This window comes from Malaya genurostris, chromosome 2 (assembly GCF_030247185.1).
Source record: "Malaya genurostris strain Urasoe2022 chromosome 2, Malgen_1.1, whole genome shotgun sequence".
NCBI classification, from domain to species: domain Eukaryota; kingdom Metazoa; phylum Arthropoda; class Insecta; order Diptera; family Culicidae; genus Malaya; species Malaya genurostris.
This window is the reverse complement of record NC_080571.1, coordinates 264,613,009-264,629,724: the sequence shown is the minus strand read 5'-3', so window position 1 is coordinate 264,629,724 and position 16,716 is coordinate 264,613,009. Positions and strand designations below refer to the sequence as shown.

At 39.4% G+C, this 16,716-nt stretch overlaps 1 protein-coding gene across 3 annotated transcripts in view; it reads left to right on the top strand.

The window, feature by feature from the left end:
• The first annotated feature begins 509 nt into the window (after positions 1-509).
• The window catches only part of LOC131429819 (protein son of sevenless), a 57,838-nt gene continuing 41,631 nt past the window's right edge, over positions 510-16,716 (top strand). For all 3 annotated transcript variants that reach the window (XM_058594210.1, XM_058594208.1, XM_058594207.1), the window contains exons 1-2: positions 510-662; positions 1,385-2,005. In XM_058594210.1, the coding sequence (XP_058450193.1) occupies positions 1,907-2,005 (99 nt within the window). In that variant the 5' untranslated portion in view covers positions 510-662; positions 1,385-1,906. The remainder of the gene's footprint in view (positions 663-1,384; positions 2,006-16,716) is intronic.

Sequence of the window (16,716 nt, the reverse complement as noted above, 5' to 3'; positions counted from 1 at the left end):
TCACTAACAAGATCTACCAACTAGATGAATTTAGCAGTAAATTTTACGAAAATGTGCACCACTTTCCACCATCACTTGTGAAAAAATACTCTTAAAATTGAAAATTGAACCGGATGTCAGATCCAGATCAGCTTTTCAGGGGTTCTTTAAAAATTCTCAAGACCTTTTATTTACTTCTTTCGTATGTAAAAATCTGTCGAAGCGAGACAACTCAATGCTTCCTCTTGCTTTGTCGACAAAATTTCAATATAAATTGCAAATATCTCCAATACTAACCCGATTCACGAAAAATGGGTAGAATAATAAAAACAGAAATTCTGCCAACACTTGCGCAACATAAAATTCCTTCACATCGAGATCTTTCATGTTGCGTTAAAATCATATTATATGCCAAGTGTGCAGCTGTCAAAATAGAAAATTTTTGTGTATACAATACGCTCTGTAGAGCGAGAGAGACAACGCGATCTGCGCACTCGAATGACTCTCAAACTAGCAGCCAGTAGCAGCAGCAGTAGTAGTAGTAGTAGATATCAAAAGAGCATAAGCAGAAGCAAGAAAAAATTAAAAGATGGAGAGTTCGGTCGTCGCTAAATGTTGTCCAGTTAGAAGCAAAATGTCTGTGTAATTTTCGCGAAAAAGGTCTCTGTTTCGGACGACTAAGTGTAAGTGCAGTTTAGTGAATCCGTTGCAAATTCAGAATACGTACAAAATCGTCGCCCTTGGAGTTTTTTCGAGCATCGAAAATCTGTCCCATCTCAAATCTCGCATAGCAAGGCACAAGAAGCAGAACAGAGTGCGCAGAAGAAGAAGGCGAAAATTGTGTTTTTTTTTTATATTTGCGAGGAGCCTTTTGATATTTCAGGAGGAAATCGTTGCCTGCTGGGAGTAATCATTGTGGTGAAGAATCGAAGAAATTCGTAATGCCAAAGCCAACGCCGTTCGTGAACAAATTTGTTTATTGCGATTCTTGTTCTACCGCTGTTCTTGGAGTGAAATTGGAATATTGCACTAGTACTAGCTACAAGATTAGAATCATCGGCAAAACAAGCGTAAAGTGCCGTCTGTAGTTGAGTAGTGCAACATAAAGTTATGAAATTTGCTTTGTCGATTGTTTTGATGGCTATCCATGCAATTGAAATAACTAGCTTTAGTTGTCAATTAACTGCAATGTTTCAAAATTCTTAAAATAATCTGTTGATAAGTAGTATCGATTCTGGTGAAAAAACTCCTACAATAAATTCGTTCTAGGCTGTAAATCTTATGCGATATCAAATTTTACAAGGACAGGAAATCTCTTCAATGCTATTGGAATTGTGATAAATGTTTATGGTAACTTCAATAGGTTTCACTCCCGTTTTTATCCAATGGTTTTTTTATAATACAGCTATTGCATTTAATGCAATCTGTGTGTTTCAACATCCTGCATAAAATATTGTGACCAACTAATAAATATGAAAATAATAGTGTTCCAATCAATATGTTAACAAATGTTTCAGTCCCGGTTGAAGCTATTTAATAGTAAGTGCCAACTTCCAAGTGAACCGACGTAAGCCGACTGTGGAACTGCAATTTCGTACAAAAATGTGTTAGATTGTTCATTAGAATGGAAGAGTGCGATTAAAATAGCAAGCAAAATGTTCTATCCATTATGAACTGTTGTTGATAAAAACTACTAAAAAAAGTGGAATGTTAAACGAAAAAGCTGCTTGGAGGAACCCTCCATTGTTCCCTTCGGTTGCTGGTCGTCGTCGTCGCCTGATGTATTTGTGTTTGCCTTCTATTGCCGCTGCTACTGCTGCTGCTCATCATCTGCACTAACGACGACGACTGAGTGGTTTTGTTTAACGGAGCTGCTCCCAAGCCGAGCTAGCAACGAGAAAATCAAGTAGAAACTGCTGTCTGTAATATGTTCGTTAACAGCATCACGGATGCGACAGAGTACGACTTCGAAAAAGCAGAAAATGCAGCCAAATGGAAAGGTGTTTTTATAACATCCCTGAGAAAGGTAAGGCATAACAATTCGTCCAGAACGCAACATAGATAGATAAGAAGTCAATAATACGCCACAGTTTTCACATCTACCCATGCAGGACACACTCCCTCAATGCTGGGTAGTAGAAGAGTAAAAGATTTGTAAATGTCGAGAATTTCTGTATTGATTTGTCGAAAAACAGACCCGCCTCTTCTGTTGGCACATTGTCCGTAATATCAGTCTTGCGTTATTACCGATATGAGTGTCAAATGCTAAACAAATCAGTAAATTTTACGGTTTTTCCTGAGTCATGTTGAAACTGCTTTGTTAGTCAACTGAAATCTGTTTAAAAACCTGTGATTTTGAATTATTTTAATGCTTTCATTACTTGTCCTAACACTCTAAGCAAGTTTAAAATACGGCTCCTCGCAGGTTACATATCACAGATGCCCCTGGAAGGAACGTACAGTTGCAAATCGAATTTTGGAATACTGGATTTGAATGACAAAGGCAAACAGATTGAGCTATTCCAAATAATTAATACCAACTGGTGAGATCTTCAAATAATAGTGTCTAAACGAAAATAAGTTTGAAGTTTAGAATAAGAGAGAGATGTTAAATTAAAGAAGAAGCTTTTTCGGATTTATGTTTCCTGGAACGTGCAATAATTTGCGTCTTACTACTCTCAATTTCATGGATTTGTTGCATTTTGTGATCCAACCGCTCTAGTTAGGAGTGTAAAATTATACCAGTTGGATAGAACTCACGATAATATCCGCATAAAGACATGACAGTCGAAAGCATGAAATAGAGGTGTTTGTATGGAGATATTCATATGGAGATATTCATATCAATAAAATTAATATGCAATATAAATATGCTAGGATTCCATTGAATATCTTAAACTGCAACTACTACCTTGCTGTAGATTCCTTATCAACTTCAAATAGAAAGATTTTTTGAAACAACGTTTGCAAACTACAAGGCTTCTCTGCTACATAAACTTGATTTACAATAATTTGGTTGATTTTCACTTTATGATCGTTGAATATTTCAAATATTCCAATACAACATTTAATAAAAGAATCTTTCATTTATGACCGAGTCTTAACTTAAGTGTCTCTCTTATCCATAAATTAAAGCTGTTTTTTAGTGCTATAACAGTACTTTCAAAGTTGTTTCAAAAATTCCTATTTTACGAGGATTCGAAATTTATTGTCGCTGTACTACCTAATGAATGGGTACTATTCTATATTCCTATAGTGCCAATATAAGATTCTTTCATAATTTGAATGCTCGAAACTCGGCTACTTTCAAGAAGGTTTAAATAAACTGGTGACCAATCGATTCGACATCACTTTACTTTATTGTAAATTTAAAAAAATAGGGTTTTCAATAACATTGAATGTATTGAATGCCATTCCTTAGTAATCGAATAGTAATTTTCAGGACCAGTATTCCTTTCGGGATCCCAAAAGTTACGTAAAAATGTATTCAGAAATTTCATAATATCAACTGCAGAAACATGATACTTTTATGGTTATGTTGCTGACATTACCTACTCGTAGTTTTTTTATGGGTGGGATTCAAATTTCGAACAATGGATGATTTAAAAGCCAAGGCACTAATCTCAAAAGCCAGGTGTCTTGTATATTTGATATCGGTTGCGAAGTATGTCAAGCTGCGCATCGGAATACCGGAGCTCTGTCTTGCTTTCCGCTCGAAATTTCTACTGAAACTGTTGAATACTTTCGAGACGTAAGATCTGTTATCTTAGCGTTTTGTAATCCAACCATTCGACGGTTATTATTTGATGATTTGAGATATGATTTCGTTATCATAGGTACAGCATAGGATAAAGTCTAACCCAAAAGCTTTCTGGAAGCACGTGAATGAGCAAAGAAAGGAATTTGGATTACCATCGTTAATGCGATTCGGTGAGCGTACCGGTTCGAGTACTCAAGAAATTTGTCAGCTCTTTTCGGAACAATTCGCTCGTGTTTTCTCTACTGAAACATTATCCCCACAGCAAATCGAACGAGCGGCCATCAACGTTCCGGTATCTAATTGCTTTTTGCACTCCATTGACATAGACGTGAATTCGGTACAGATGACTATCGCTGGATTGAAGTCTTCGAGTTCTGCAGGACCAGATGGCATACCGGCAGGTATTTTGAAGAAATGTTCAGCTGGAATAATATCACCACTTTATCGTTTATTCAGAACCTCATTAACTACAGCAGTGTTTCCGGATTTGTGGAAAGCTTCGTTCATGTATCCGGTTTACAAGAAAGGCGACAAGAGCGATATGAACAACTACCGCGGTATCACTTCTCTTAGCGCAATTCCTAAATTATTCGAAAAAGTCATTCTGACTCAAATTTTTAACCATTGCAAGCAGTACATTGATGATACTCAACACGGGTTTATGCCGAAGCGTTCAACAGCTACTAACCTCGTATCTTTCACATCTTACATAACAAACGCTATGTCAGACGGGTTGCAGACGGACGTTATCTATACAGATCTCTCTTCTGCTTTCGATAAAATCAATCACGACATCACAATTGCAAAATTAAATCGACTCGGCTTTGGTGCAAACGTCATTCAATGGATACAATCATATCTCAGCAATCGACGTCTTACTATCAAAATTGATGATTGTTTTTCCGAAGAATTTGTTGCAACGTCTGGAATTCCACAGGGGAGTCATCTTGGACCTTTGATTTTCTTACTGTACTTCAATGATGTAAATCTTTGTCTGGATGGACCACGAGTCTCTTTCGCTGATGACCTCAAGATCTATAACACCATCCGCAGCTCAGAAGATGCGGCATTCCTTCAACGGCAATTGGAAATCTTTGCGAATTGGTGCAAAACCAATCATATGATAGTGAATCCCGAAAAGTGCTCAATCATTACGTTCACAAGGAAAAAGTTACCGTTCAAATTCGAATATTATCTTGAAGGATTCATGATTAGTAGATCGACATGCGTCAAAGATCTTGGTGTCTTTCTCGATGAGCAGTTATCATTCAAACAGCACATTAACTACATTGTTGCGAAAGCTTCACGCTGTTTAGGATTCATATTTAGAATGGCTAAGCACTTCAATGATATTTATTGCCTGAAGACTCTATACTGTACACTCGTTCGTTCTACTTTGGAATATTGCTCAGTAGTCTGGAACCCTCTTTACCTCAATGGAGCTCATAGAATAGAATCTATACAACGTAGATTCGTACGTTTTGTTCTTCGACGATTACCTTGGAATAATCCACATCAACTGCCGAGCTATGAAAGTCGCGGATTGCTGATTGGTCTTGACACACTACAAGTACGACGAGAGCTGTCGCGTGCTTTGATGATAGCTGATATTTTGAGTGATAGGATTGACTGCCCCGCTTTGCTCCGTGAGGTTAATATTAATGTTCGTCCCCGTGCTCTCCGTAACAACGCCTTTCTTCGACTACCTCTACGTCGCACCAACTATGGAACAAACGGTGCCGTTATAGGCTTGCAAAGATCGTTCAATCGTGTATCATCTGGATTTGACTTCAACCTTTCACGGAAAACAATTCAAGCAAATTTTTTACTTAGTATTAGAAACTATCATTAGGACTACAATGTGTCTGTTGATTTTACAATAATAAACAATAAACAATAAACAATCATTATGGGACAATTACAATTTATTATTTATTTCATTTTATTTCAACCACTTTCCATTATACTTTCGGAGCCGGATTCTGGGAATTGATATATTGAAATTCAAATCGTTTAACCATGAACTACAATTTGAAACAGTTTTGAGCACAATTCTGTAGAATTTTCTGCCCTTTAATTCCAGAACTAACTGTGTGGAAAACAATAAAGCATTCTATAAAATGTCAAAGTTAGTTCCCGTTTTGGATTTGGAGTAATTATTTCCGGTGCATTCGGAACTGGAATACATGGACCAGTATAATCAAAAACATTTCGTGTGCCCATCAACTACAAGTGATCTACAAATTGGGACAATTGGAACCGTTCTGAGCCCAACTTAGAAGACATTTTATAGATTTTGGTATTGTCATTTTTGATGACTGTTAGACTATAAGTTCTTTCATTTGAATTTGAGTTTTGCCTTTCTTTATAGAAAGCTAATAGAATTGCTAGAAAACTCGACTTTCGAATGGAGCCTCGGAGACCCCTAGTGTTACATACCATTCGACTCAGCTAAACGAGATCGTAAAATGTATGTGTGTGCACACCTTTCGAAGATTTATTCTATACGCTCAATTCTTTCTCTTTTTGCTGAACCGATTTTAACAAACTTAGGCTCGTTTCAAATCTACTATTGGGTTGTTAATCAAGTTGGAAACTCAATGGGCTATCACTATCGTTTCCGGAGATATTATAGTATAGATAATGACGTAGCGGACAAAACACGTTTTTGCCTTTCTCTATAGAAAGGTATTAGAATTGCTGGAAAAACCGACTTTTGAACGGAGCCTCGGAGACCCATAGTGTTATATACCATTCGACTCAGTTCGACGAGATCGGAAAATGTCTGTGTGTGTGTGTGTATGTGTGTGCACTTTTCGAAGCTATTTTAAACGCTCAATTTTCTCAAATATGGATGAACCGATTTGAACAAACTTAGGCTCGTTTGAAATCTATTCTTAGGTCATTGATCAAGTTCGAAGATCAAATGGCTGTGACTTTTTGTTCCGGAGTTATGATGGTATAAGCGACGTAACTGACAAAACGCGTTATGTTTTTACCGCGCAAGATTCTCGGAGATGGCTCAACCGATTTTAACAAACTTAGGCTCGTTTGAAAGCTACTATCGGAGTATTGATCAAGTTCGAAGACCAAATGGCTGTGACTTATGGTTCCGGAGATATAATGGTATAAGTGACGTAACCGACCAACCACGTTGATTTTTACCACTTATATATATATATATATATATATATATATATATATATATATATATATATATATATATATATATATATATATATATATATATATATATATATATATATATATATATATATATATATATATATATATATAAGGGTGCCAAAATTTTGGGATCACCTCTATTTTCGTAAAACTCTAGTGCTCAAAAGTTTAAGCACCTCGAAAAAAGCCCTCATGCAAAATTTGAGCTAAATCGGACATGCGTTAGGGGTGCTGCCCGATGGTGAAGGGTTTGACAATTTTCGATCTTGAAAAAGCACCATAGGGGGGAGTACTTGAAATTTCCAAAATCGAAAATTTGTTTTGATGCCAAAAGTCTCAAAACTGCATGAAACGTCGAGATTTAGTGTCATCTCAAAAAATTTTTTTTGAAAATATCAACTTTCTGAGACTTTGGGAAGCCCCAAAAGTCGATTTTCTCAAAAAAAAATTTTTTTTTCGAGATGACACTAAATCTCGACGTTTCATGCAATTCTAAGCCTTTTGGCATCAACAATTTTTTTTCGGTTTCGGAAATTTCACTAGCATTGCCTTTTTCTCAAAACGATTCGGTATTGCAATCGATGTTGATGGTAACCCTTGGTTTTTGCGTTTCGGATTCTCAAAATATAATCATTTTTTATCGTAAGGTGCAATTCGATGCAAAAAACTTTTTCTCTCATAGCGTAAAAAAGACATTTCGCTATGAGTTTTACGCCTTTCCTTCTGTCGTTCGTCCAGTTAGTGAGGAATCCATTTACCATCCTTTTGAATTTTTTCCATGGCTCTCGGATGATCGGAATGGATTGCCGACACTAAATTACATCTCGATCATTTGTTGGTTGGCTATGTACCATTTTCGTAGTTCGTCATCTTCAAACTTTTTTGGCCGATTTTCGCAATATTTGTTGTTGATAACACTAAATTGACCCGTTTTGAAACGTTGAAACCAGCGTTTACAAGTTAGTGAAATATAGCCATAAGTTTATAGAAGAATTCAATGACTTTCCGATGCCAGTTCCTTATGTTTGAACAAGAAAACCGTCATATGCTGCCAATGCTTTTTTTTGTTTGGTTCGCAATTCGACATGTTTAACACGAAATGAAAGTATGTTTCCAGCTCGAATCCAAGTAAACAAATATGACGTTTCAAAGTGGAGGGCCCAACTAACACAATCGCGCTTTCGGTTCGAAATATACATACACAATATCGATTTTAAACGCCATCTGTTGGCAACAAAACGACATTTGAAACTTACGCACCTCGTAAGTTTTTTTGAGTAAGGGCTTGGTTTTGAATTTCGTTCACTTTTCTCGATTTCTTGGAATAATGCAAACAGTTAAACACATATTATATTCCAATTTCGAATCATATACCAGATGTGCCAGTTCATAATTTTTTGTATGGAAATACAGGTTGATTGTAAGTAATGGGAATCAGAACTAATTGGCTCCAGTGGCACGTTCCCCTAGTGTTTTCAAAATATTCTGGAGTAATAAATTCGACATACTTTACAATTCCAGAAGTACCGGAAATAGTGGTAATATATTTCAAAATGGAATTCACTCACTTTTGTGGGGATATGGCTTGACCGATTTTTACAAACTGAGCGGTCTTATAGTCTCATATAAAACCCCTGATTTTCATTCAGATCCGACTTCCGGTTCCGGAATTACAGGGTGAACAGTATTACAAATTGTATACCATCGCTTAAAGCGGCGAAGCAAAACACGTAAAAATAATTCTAAACAGTTCTCAAAATTATTCCTATCGATAGTCAATTTCAGTAGTAACTGCGCATTACGTCACTTATGCCATTATATCTCCAGAACCGGAAGTGACAGCCACTTGAATTTCAAACTTGATTCACAACCCAATAGAGTAGCATTCAAATGAGCTTAAGCTTGTAGAAATCGGTTTAGCCATCGTCGAGAAAATTGTACGGAAATGAAAAAAATGCGTTTTATCGGTTACGTCACATACCTTTCCATCTCCGGGACAACCCAATAGTAACTTTCAAACGAGCCTAAGTTACAGCCATCTCCGAGAAAATTGTCTGAAGAGAAAAAATGCGTTTTGTCGGTTACGTCACTTATATCAATATATCTCCGAAACCAGAAGTGACAGCCGCTTGATCTTCGAACTTGATTCACAACTCCATAATTGTTTTCAAACGAGTTTGCTAAAATTGGTTCAGCCATGTCCAACAAAATTGTTCGGAGAAAAATCCCAGACAGATATTTTTCGATCTCGTCGAACTGAATCGAATGGTATCAGTGGCGTCAAGGATGGCTTTTATCGTATCAAAGAACGTTCACTGGCAACTCTTCAACGATTGAATCAGTGCCATCAAAGAGAGACGGAAATCATCGCAACAACAAAAACCCGGCATGGCTCATTTAACATAGAATCGACACCAATGCGAGAGCGAATTTCTCTCGATGACATTTCTGAGAATCAAAGGTTAGCACGCTGCTGTGGGGATCCTCTCTGAAGCAACAAACGGTCGCTTATTCTCGTTTCGCGATCCGATTCTATACAGGCAGTTGATAATTGCGATAGAATCATTTTACTATTGCCGCTTATTCTAACTATGTGCATATAACCTTTGTATTAGTTGTGTCTATGAAAATGTATGTGAACGCTCCACACAAGGGGTTTGAAATATTGCAACCTAATATGAGAATCATCAAGTTGAATCATCGACTCGATTTTCTGCGATAATTGTCTGTTGTGGGTGTGGTCGGAGGTGACCGATAATGAATATAACACGACCCAAACATTAAAACTGACTTTATTAATAGACGCACAGTTAGAGGTAAAAACGCGTGTTCCTTATTCTACTACATATCACATTCTGCTTCTGACACATAGACCGGATGCTGGTCGGTGCATCAACTGAGTGACAGTCGGGCTGCCACCAGTGAGCCCAGCAATTACTATTGGGTTGTAGGGATGGTCACGTCTCCAACATCTCCCCTTCTAATACAGCTGATAGGGATCGAACCATTGCGGAGCTCTTCGTACACGCGAAGAGCGGCGAGGAACCTGTACAGCTGAGTCGGCTTCATTAGCAGACTGAAATTCTGATGTTGAATTTGGCGTTGTCGAAGATGACGAAGACGATGCTGACAACGAAGACTCCGATGACAATGTGGGCCTTCTCAACAAGGTATTCGGTACTGACGACTGTCTCGAACTAGAGCAGCTTGGAATGGGTGCTACTGGTGTTGAACGTGCTAATGGATCTGGTGTGCAACGAGCCGGAAGGTTCCAAGCATCGAGTAGAATGCTGAGAGGAAGTTTCGTTCTATCTGTCAATGCTGGTACTCTGCGACTCTCTGAATCAGCACGATCTCGAAGCTGGTTAACGTGGGACCGAATAAGCTTACCAGTCTCGAGCTGAACGTTGTACATTGCACGACCTACACGTTCCAAAACTGTTCCTGAAACCCAGTGCCATTGGTTCTTGACGAATACTTTTGCATATACCGTATCCTTAACGATGAATTGTCGCTTTAAGGGATGAATTTCACTCGATTGTTCCAAATGTACACTATCGGATGGTGGACGGAGCAGATCCAAACTAGTACGAATCGGACGACCGAACAAAACTTCTGCTGGTGATTTGCCGTCTGGAGAAGAAAAACAAGGTGTACTCCGGTAAGTCTGAAGAAATGTACTGAGAGCATCACACATTGTCGCTCTCCCCTCCTTAATCTTTTTAATCGATCGTTTAAACGTATCCACGAATCGCTCGGCTTGACCGTTCGATTGAGGGTGGAATGGTGCTATTGTGCGACCCCTCAAATCGCACGCACCTTCACACTGATTATCACACTGAACGGTGGCGCTAAGTGTAATGAGATCTGACAGCGGTAGATGAATTGAGACTAAATTTCTATCAGCACATGTAAAACGCTAGAGTGTTCGATAAAGTTATAACTTCCATTAAATTAGTTTAGTGAGTGAATTTATATAATATCTTGTACTTCAATTTATTGCTACAAGTTAGGTAACTATTCTATAAGTTACATTGATGAATTAATCTCCTCATTGTGAAATAATACTATCTAGCTTAGTATAACCTCAATCTCGCTCTACTTGGAAAACAACGATATTTAACTTGATTGGACTGAATGTACTAAATGTAAGAATCAAAATCAGTTATTGAATTATATGTAATGAATTTAGTTTTAGGGTTTTGTAACCGATATCAGCAATAAAGGTTCACGGATCCAGAAAAAGACTCATTCAGTTCAGTTGCGAGTGCAACAGTTTACAAAACCATTTAAGGAAGCTCTCGGTAAAATGTCTGAGCACAATGTTGAGCCTGAGGCCGCGAGTAGCTCAAGAAAAGACAGTGAAGAGCGAACTTTCAATGGGGAGAAAAATCAACCGCATATACCTTCTTGTCCGCTTTGTAAGCTTCTTGACATGAGGGATACTGTAAAGTGTAATGTATGTGCTACATTGCACAACTTTTCTTGCATCAGTGTAACAAAGAATGTAGGCCAAAACTCATGGAGATGTCAAACATGTAGTGTGCAGGCCGCAGCCCGAGAAACTGACACGGGAAAAGTTTCAGGAGCAAGCAAACAACAAGAATCAATCGTTCAACCGGACAACGGTCAACATAAGTCGCTCAGTAAACCCACCAAGCAAGAGCGCGCAAGAACAATATCTCAACGAGTGACCTCCATGTACAGCCGAAGTGATAAAACAGCGAAAAATCTGATTCAACTGGAGATGGAACAACTGGAAGCAGAAAGAGCCCTCCAAGAAGAAGAAGAGCTTCGTAAACGCGAATATCTCAAGAAGAAGTTTCTTCTTATGAGAGAAATGATGAGCGAAACGAACTCGATCAGCCAAACCGACGATCAATCAATGGAAAAAGTCAGGAGCTGGCTAGACAAAACGAATTTAGATCATGGTAATATGCAGCAACCAAATCACACGGAAATTACTTGCTCTACATCAACTCGTATAAATATAGGCCAAGGTCCTTCTGACGCTCATAATTCGAATTCACAATGGCAATATGGAAAAAACGAAACATCCACCCCCGCCATTGAACCACAGTTATGTGTACTTTCACGAGCTCAGATAGCAGCAAGGCAATCAGTTCCGAAGGAACTGCCACACTTTGATGGTAATCCCGAAGAGTGGCCATTATTTTATGCAACGTACACTCACACAACTCTACTTTGTGGATTCTCAAATGACGAGAATGTATTCCGACTTTCTAAATGCTTGAAAGGTAAAGCCCTTGAAGCTGTGAGAGGTCAGCTTATACATCCCAGCAATGTACCATCTGTTATTAGAACTCTCAAACTGCTATTCGGTCAACCGGCTGCAATTGTGCAGACAATGATTAATAGAATATCAACGTTTCCAACACTCAGGTCTGATAAACTAGATCAACTAATAGAATTTGCCATTGTAGTACAAAACTTACGATCGACGATAGAAGCCAGTGGATTACAAGACTATCTGTATAATGTGTCGCTTCTGACTGATCTAACAGACAAATTACCTGCATCTATTAAATTAGACTGGGCAAAGCATCAGCAAACGTTGCCGAGAATTACTCTTGCTGAGTTCTCTTCTTGGATTTATTCCCTGGCGGAGGCCGCCAGCACGGTTACGAAAATCGGATTTAATGAAACAAAACAAGTCCGTAGTAGTAAACCAAGCGCATTCATCAATACTCACTCCACAGCAAGTGAGCTTGAACAGCCAATAGCAGATACAAAACTCTTAAGCACTGGCATTGCAGCGGTAAATCTTCACTTTACATGTATGATTTGTAAAGGAACATGTAAATCGGCAGCTGATTGCCAACGTTTCCTTGAACTTACGTACGATAGCAGGTGGACCGCAATTAAGGAGTATGGATATTGTAAAAAATGCCTAAGACGGCATAACGATCAGTGCACCGCGAGGAAACGGTGTGGAATAAATGGATGTACTTACAAACATCATGAATTACTACACAATCCTTCAAAAAACAGTACAGGCTCTGTGTCCAATAATCAGGTCCTTCCTGTAGTATTTGCTCCTCACAACACTCATCGGTCAAACTCGACATCTGTTCTTTTCCGTATTGTCCCAGTAACGCTGTACGGTATCGATAAAACAATAGATACGTACGCACTTCTTGATGACGGCTCATCAGAGACGCTCCTGGACCAAGAAATCGTAGACCAGCTCCACCTGAAAGGCGCGAAAAACCCTCTATGGCTACAATGGACTGGAGGAACCTGTCGTGTTGAAAATAACTCAGTAATTGTTAATTTTCAAATATCGGAGAAAGGACAGCCAAATCGTAGATTCAATATATCAGGTGCGAGAACTGTTAGTGCTCTTAATCTACCTAGTCAATCGCTGAATGCAGACGAGATGAAAAAACAATTTGACTACCTCGCTGGTCTGGCACTACCTTCGTACAGTGACGCTCGTCCTAGAGTTCTGATCGGAGCAGATAACGCGTTTCTTGGAAATACACAAAAGAGCAAAGAGAGAAATTCTCACGAACCAGTTGCCGTTAAAACGAGACTTGGCTGGACTCTTTATGGCGGATTCTCCGCAAAAGAAAATCAAAGCGATATAGCACAAGTGAGTCTTCACATCTGCTCGTGCGATGAGCTACAGCAAGCTATGAAAAACTATTTCTCATTGGATAGCCTAGGTATATCGAAGCTGAACAAAACCCTACTCTCAACAGAAGATGAGAGAGCTACTTCGTTATTGCAATCTTTAACTAATTTCGAAGGAGGTCGTTATACGACAGGTTTACTCTGGAAGTATTATAAAGTTAATCTACCAGACAGTCGTGCGCTCGCACTCCGGAGGCTACAATGTTTAGAAACACGCATGGCTAGGGACCCTACATTGGCAAACACTATCCAAAAAAAGATAGTTGACTACCAACGATGCGGGTATATACGAAAGCTTTCCGACCAAGAACTCGATCGCCCTTTTGATCGAATATGGTACTTGCCAATTTTTCCGGTAGCCAACCCTAATAAATTTGGAAAAATACGAATTGTCTGGGATGCAGCAGCAACTGTTCGTGGAGTGTCCTTGAATTCAGTTCTTTTGAAAGGACCAGATCAGCTGTCATCGCTTACAGATATCCTGTATCAGTTTCGGCTGCAGCGTGTTGGTCTCTGCGGAGACATACGTGAGATGTTCCACCAAGTGGGCATCAGAGAGCAAGATCAACATTGTCAACGGTTTTTATGGCGAAACGGTGACAGTAACGTAAACCCAGATACATTTGTTATGAAGGTCATGACCTTCGGAGCTTGCTGTTCACCGAGCAGTGCTCAATACGTTAAAAATCTTAATGCGCAACGTTTTACTAGTCGGTTTCCACGAGCAGTAGATGCAATCATTCACAAGCATTATGTTGATGATCTCCTTGCTAGCGTAGAGACCATCGAGGAAGCTGTTCAGTTGGCCAAAGAAATTCATTTCATACATGCGCAGGGTGGCTTCGAGATTAGGAACTGGCTCTCAAACTCGATAACGGTTCTCCAAAAAATGAATCAGCACCAAACTGAAGAAAAGAATTTAATTTTTTCCGAAGAGATGGCGACAGAGAAAATTCTTGGGCTATGGTGGAATACTTCCACTGATTGTTTGACCTTTAAAGTAAATTGGAGTCGATATGATAGCTCTTTACTGGATGGTTCCAGATATCCGACTAAACGCGAGCTATTAAGAATTTTGATGTCCATATACGATCCTTTAGGACTAGTGGCAAACTTCTTAGGCTATTTGAAAGTATTACTCCAAGACGTATGGCGCTCTGGTATACTCTGGGACGAACCTATAAGATGTCAAGAGTTCAAAAAATGGGATTTGTGGCGACAGGCTCTTCCACAAGTGGAGACCGTTTCCGTGAATCGATGTTATAGGCGGCTTATATCCTCCAACAAGCAAACTAATATTCAGATGCATACCTTTGTCGACGCTAGTGAGACGAGTTTTGCCGCTGTTGTCTACCTTCGTTTCGAAGAAAACGGTTACGTTGAATGTACACTTATAGGAGCAAAGACGCGAGTTGCTCCACTAAAATACATATCCATCCCTCGTCTTGAGCTGCAGGCGGCAGTCATCGGATCACGCTTAGCGAGTAGTATAGTCAGCGCACTTTCTATCAAGATCGATCGAAGATATTTCTGGACGGACTCGCGAGATGTCATGTGTTGGCTAGCTTCAGATCATCGTCGCTATAGCCAATTTGTAGCGTGTCGTGTTAGTGAGATATTGGAGAATACAGATCTGGCCGAATGGAGTTGGCTCTCAACTAAGGAAAACGTAGCTGACGAAGCTACAAAATGGGAACGTCCTCCGGATTTTTCGATAAATAGCAGGTGGTTCAGCGCCCCCAAATTCATCAAAGAACCAACGGAATCATGGGCTCCGTTACGAATGACACTAGGAACTACAAACGAAGAACTTCGAGCTAGTGTACTTACACATACTGTGCTCAACCCGGTTATAGCCACTGAGAACTTCTCCAGATGGCGAAGACTTGTTCGGTTCATAGCATGTGTACTTCGATTTCCCAATAATATCAAACTTAAGCTAGCCAATCTACCCAGCAATACTGGACCATATGTTAGAGCAGAACTGCATGCAGCAGAAAAAACACTTTACAAACTAGCGCAGTACACTGCTTTTGGTGACGAAATAGCTCTAATAGCAAAAGCCGAACAGACGAAATCGATTTGCCAAATTCCCAAAGACAGTGCCTTATACAAACTTACACCGCGGCTAGACGCAGAAGGGCTACTACGACTACACACACGTATTCAAAGATGTGAATACATAACAGAAGAAGCAAAGAATCCAATTATTCTTCCTAGAAACCATCACATCACAAAACTATTAATTCATGATTTCCATGAGCGCTTCCATCACTGCAACCATAACACCGTCATCAACGAACTTAAACACAAATTTCATATCCCTCGTATTAGAATCGCTTACAAATCTACTCGTAGAGAATGTCAAAGATGCAAAAATGAACAATCCAAGCCAATTCCTCCAGCCATGGGCGATTTACCCAGAGCTAGACTTGCTGCATATGCGCGACCGTTCTCATTTGTGGGAATCGATTATTTTGGGCCCTTGTCGGTTGTAGTTGGTAAACGAGTTGAAAAACGTTGGGGTGTGTTGATTACGTGCATGACGACTCGCGCCATTCATCTGGAAATTGCTCACACTCTTAGTACGACTTCTTGTATACTTGCAATAAAAAACTTCATAGCGAGGCGAGGAGTACCTCGAGAAGTACATAGTGACAGAGGAACTAACTTTTTAGGTACAGAACGTGAGCTACGAGAAGCATTGGCCAAGGTCGATGAAGATATGATAATGAAAGAATTTATTAGCAGTCAATTGGAATGGAAGTTCATTCCACCAGCATCGCCACATATGGGAGGCTGCTGGGAGCGGTTAGTGCAATCCGTTAAGCGAAATCTATATGCTCTGAAACCTCAGCGATTGCCGACCGATGAGATTCTTCGTAATATGTTGGCTGAAATAGAAAATACTGTCAATTCTCGTCCACTCACTCACGTGCCTATCGAGAATGATGATGCTCCTGCACTAACACCGAACCATTTTATTTTAGGTTCCTCAAATGGTTCAAAACCCGATACATTATGTGACGATAGTGGTTTAGCTCTTAGACGGGCTTGGTGTAGTTCGCAAGTATTAGCCAATGTCTTTTGGAAGAAATGGTTGAAGGATTATTTGCCAGAAATAACAAGACGCA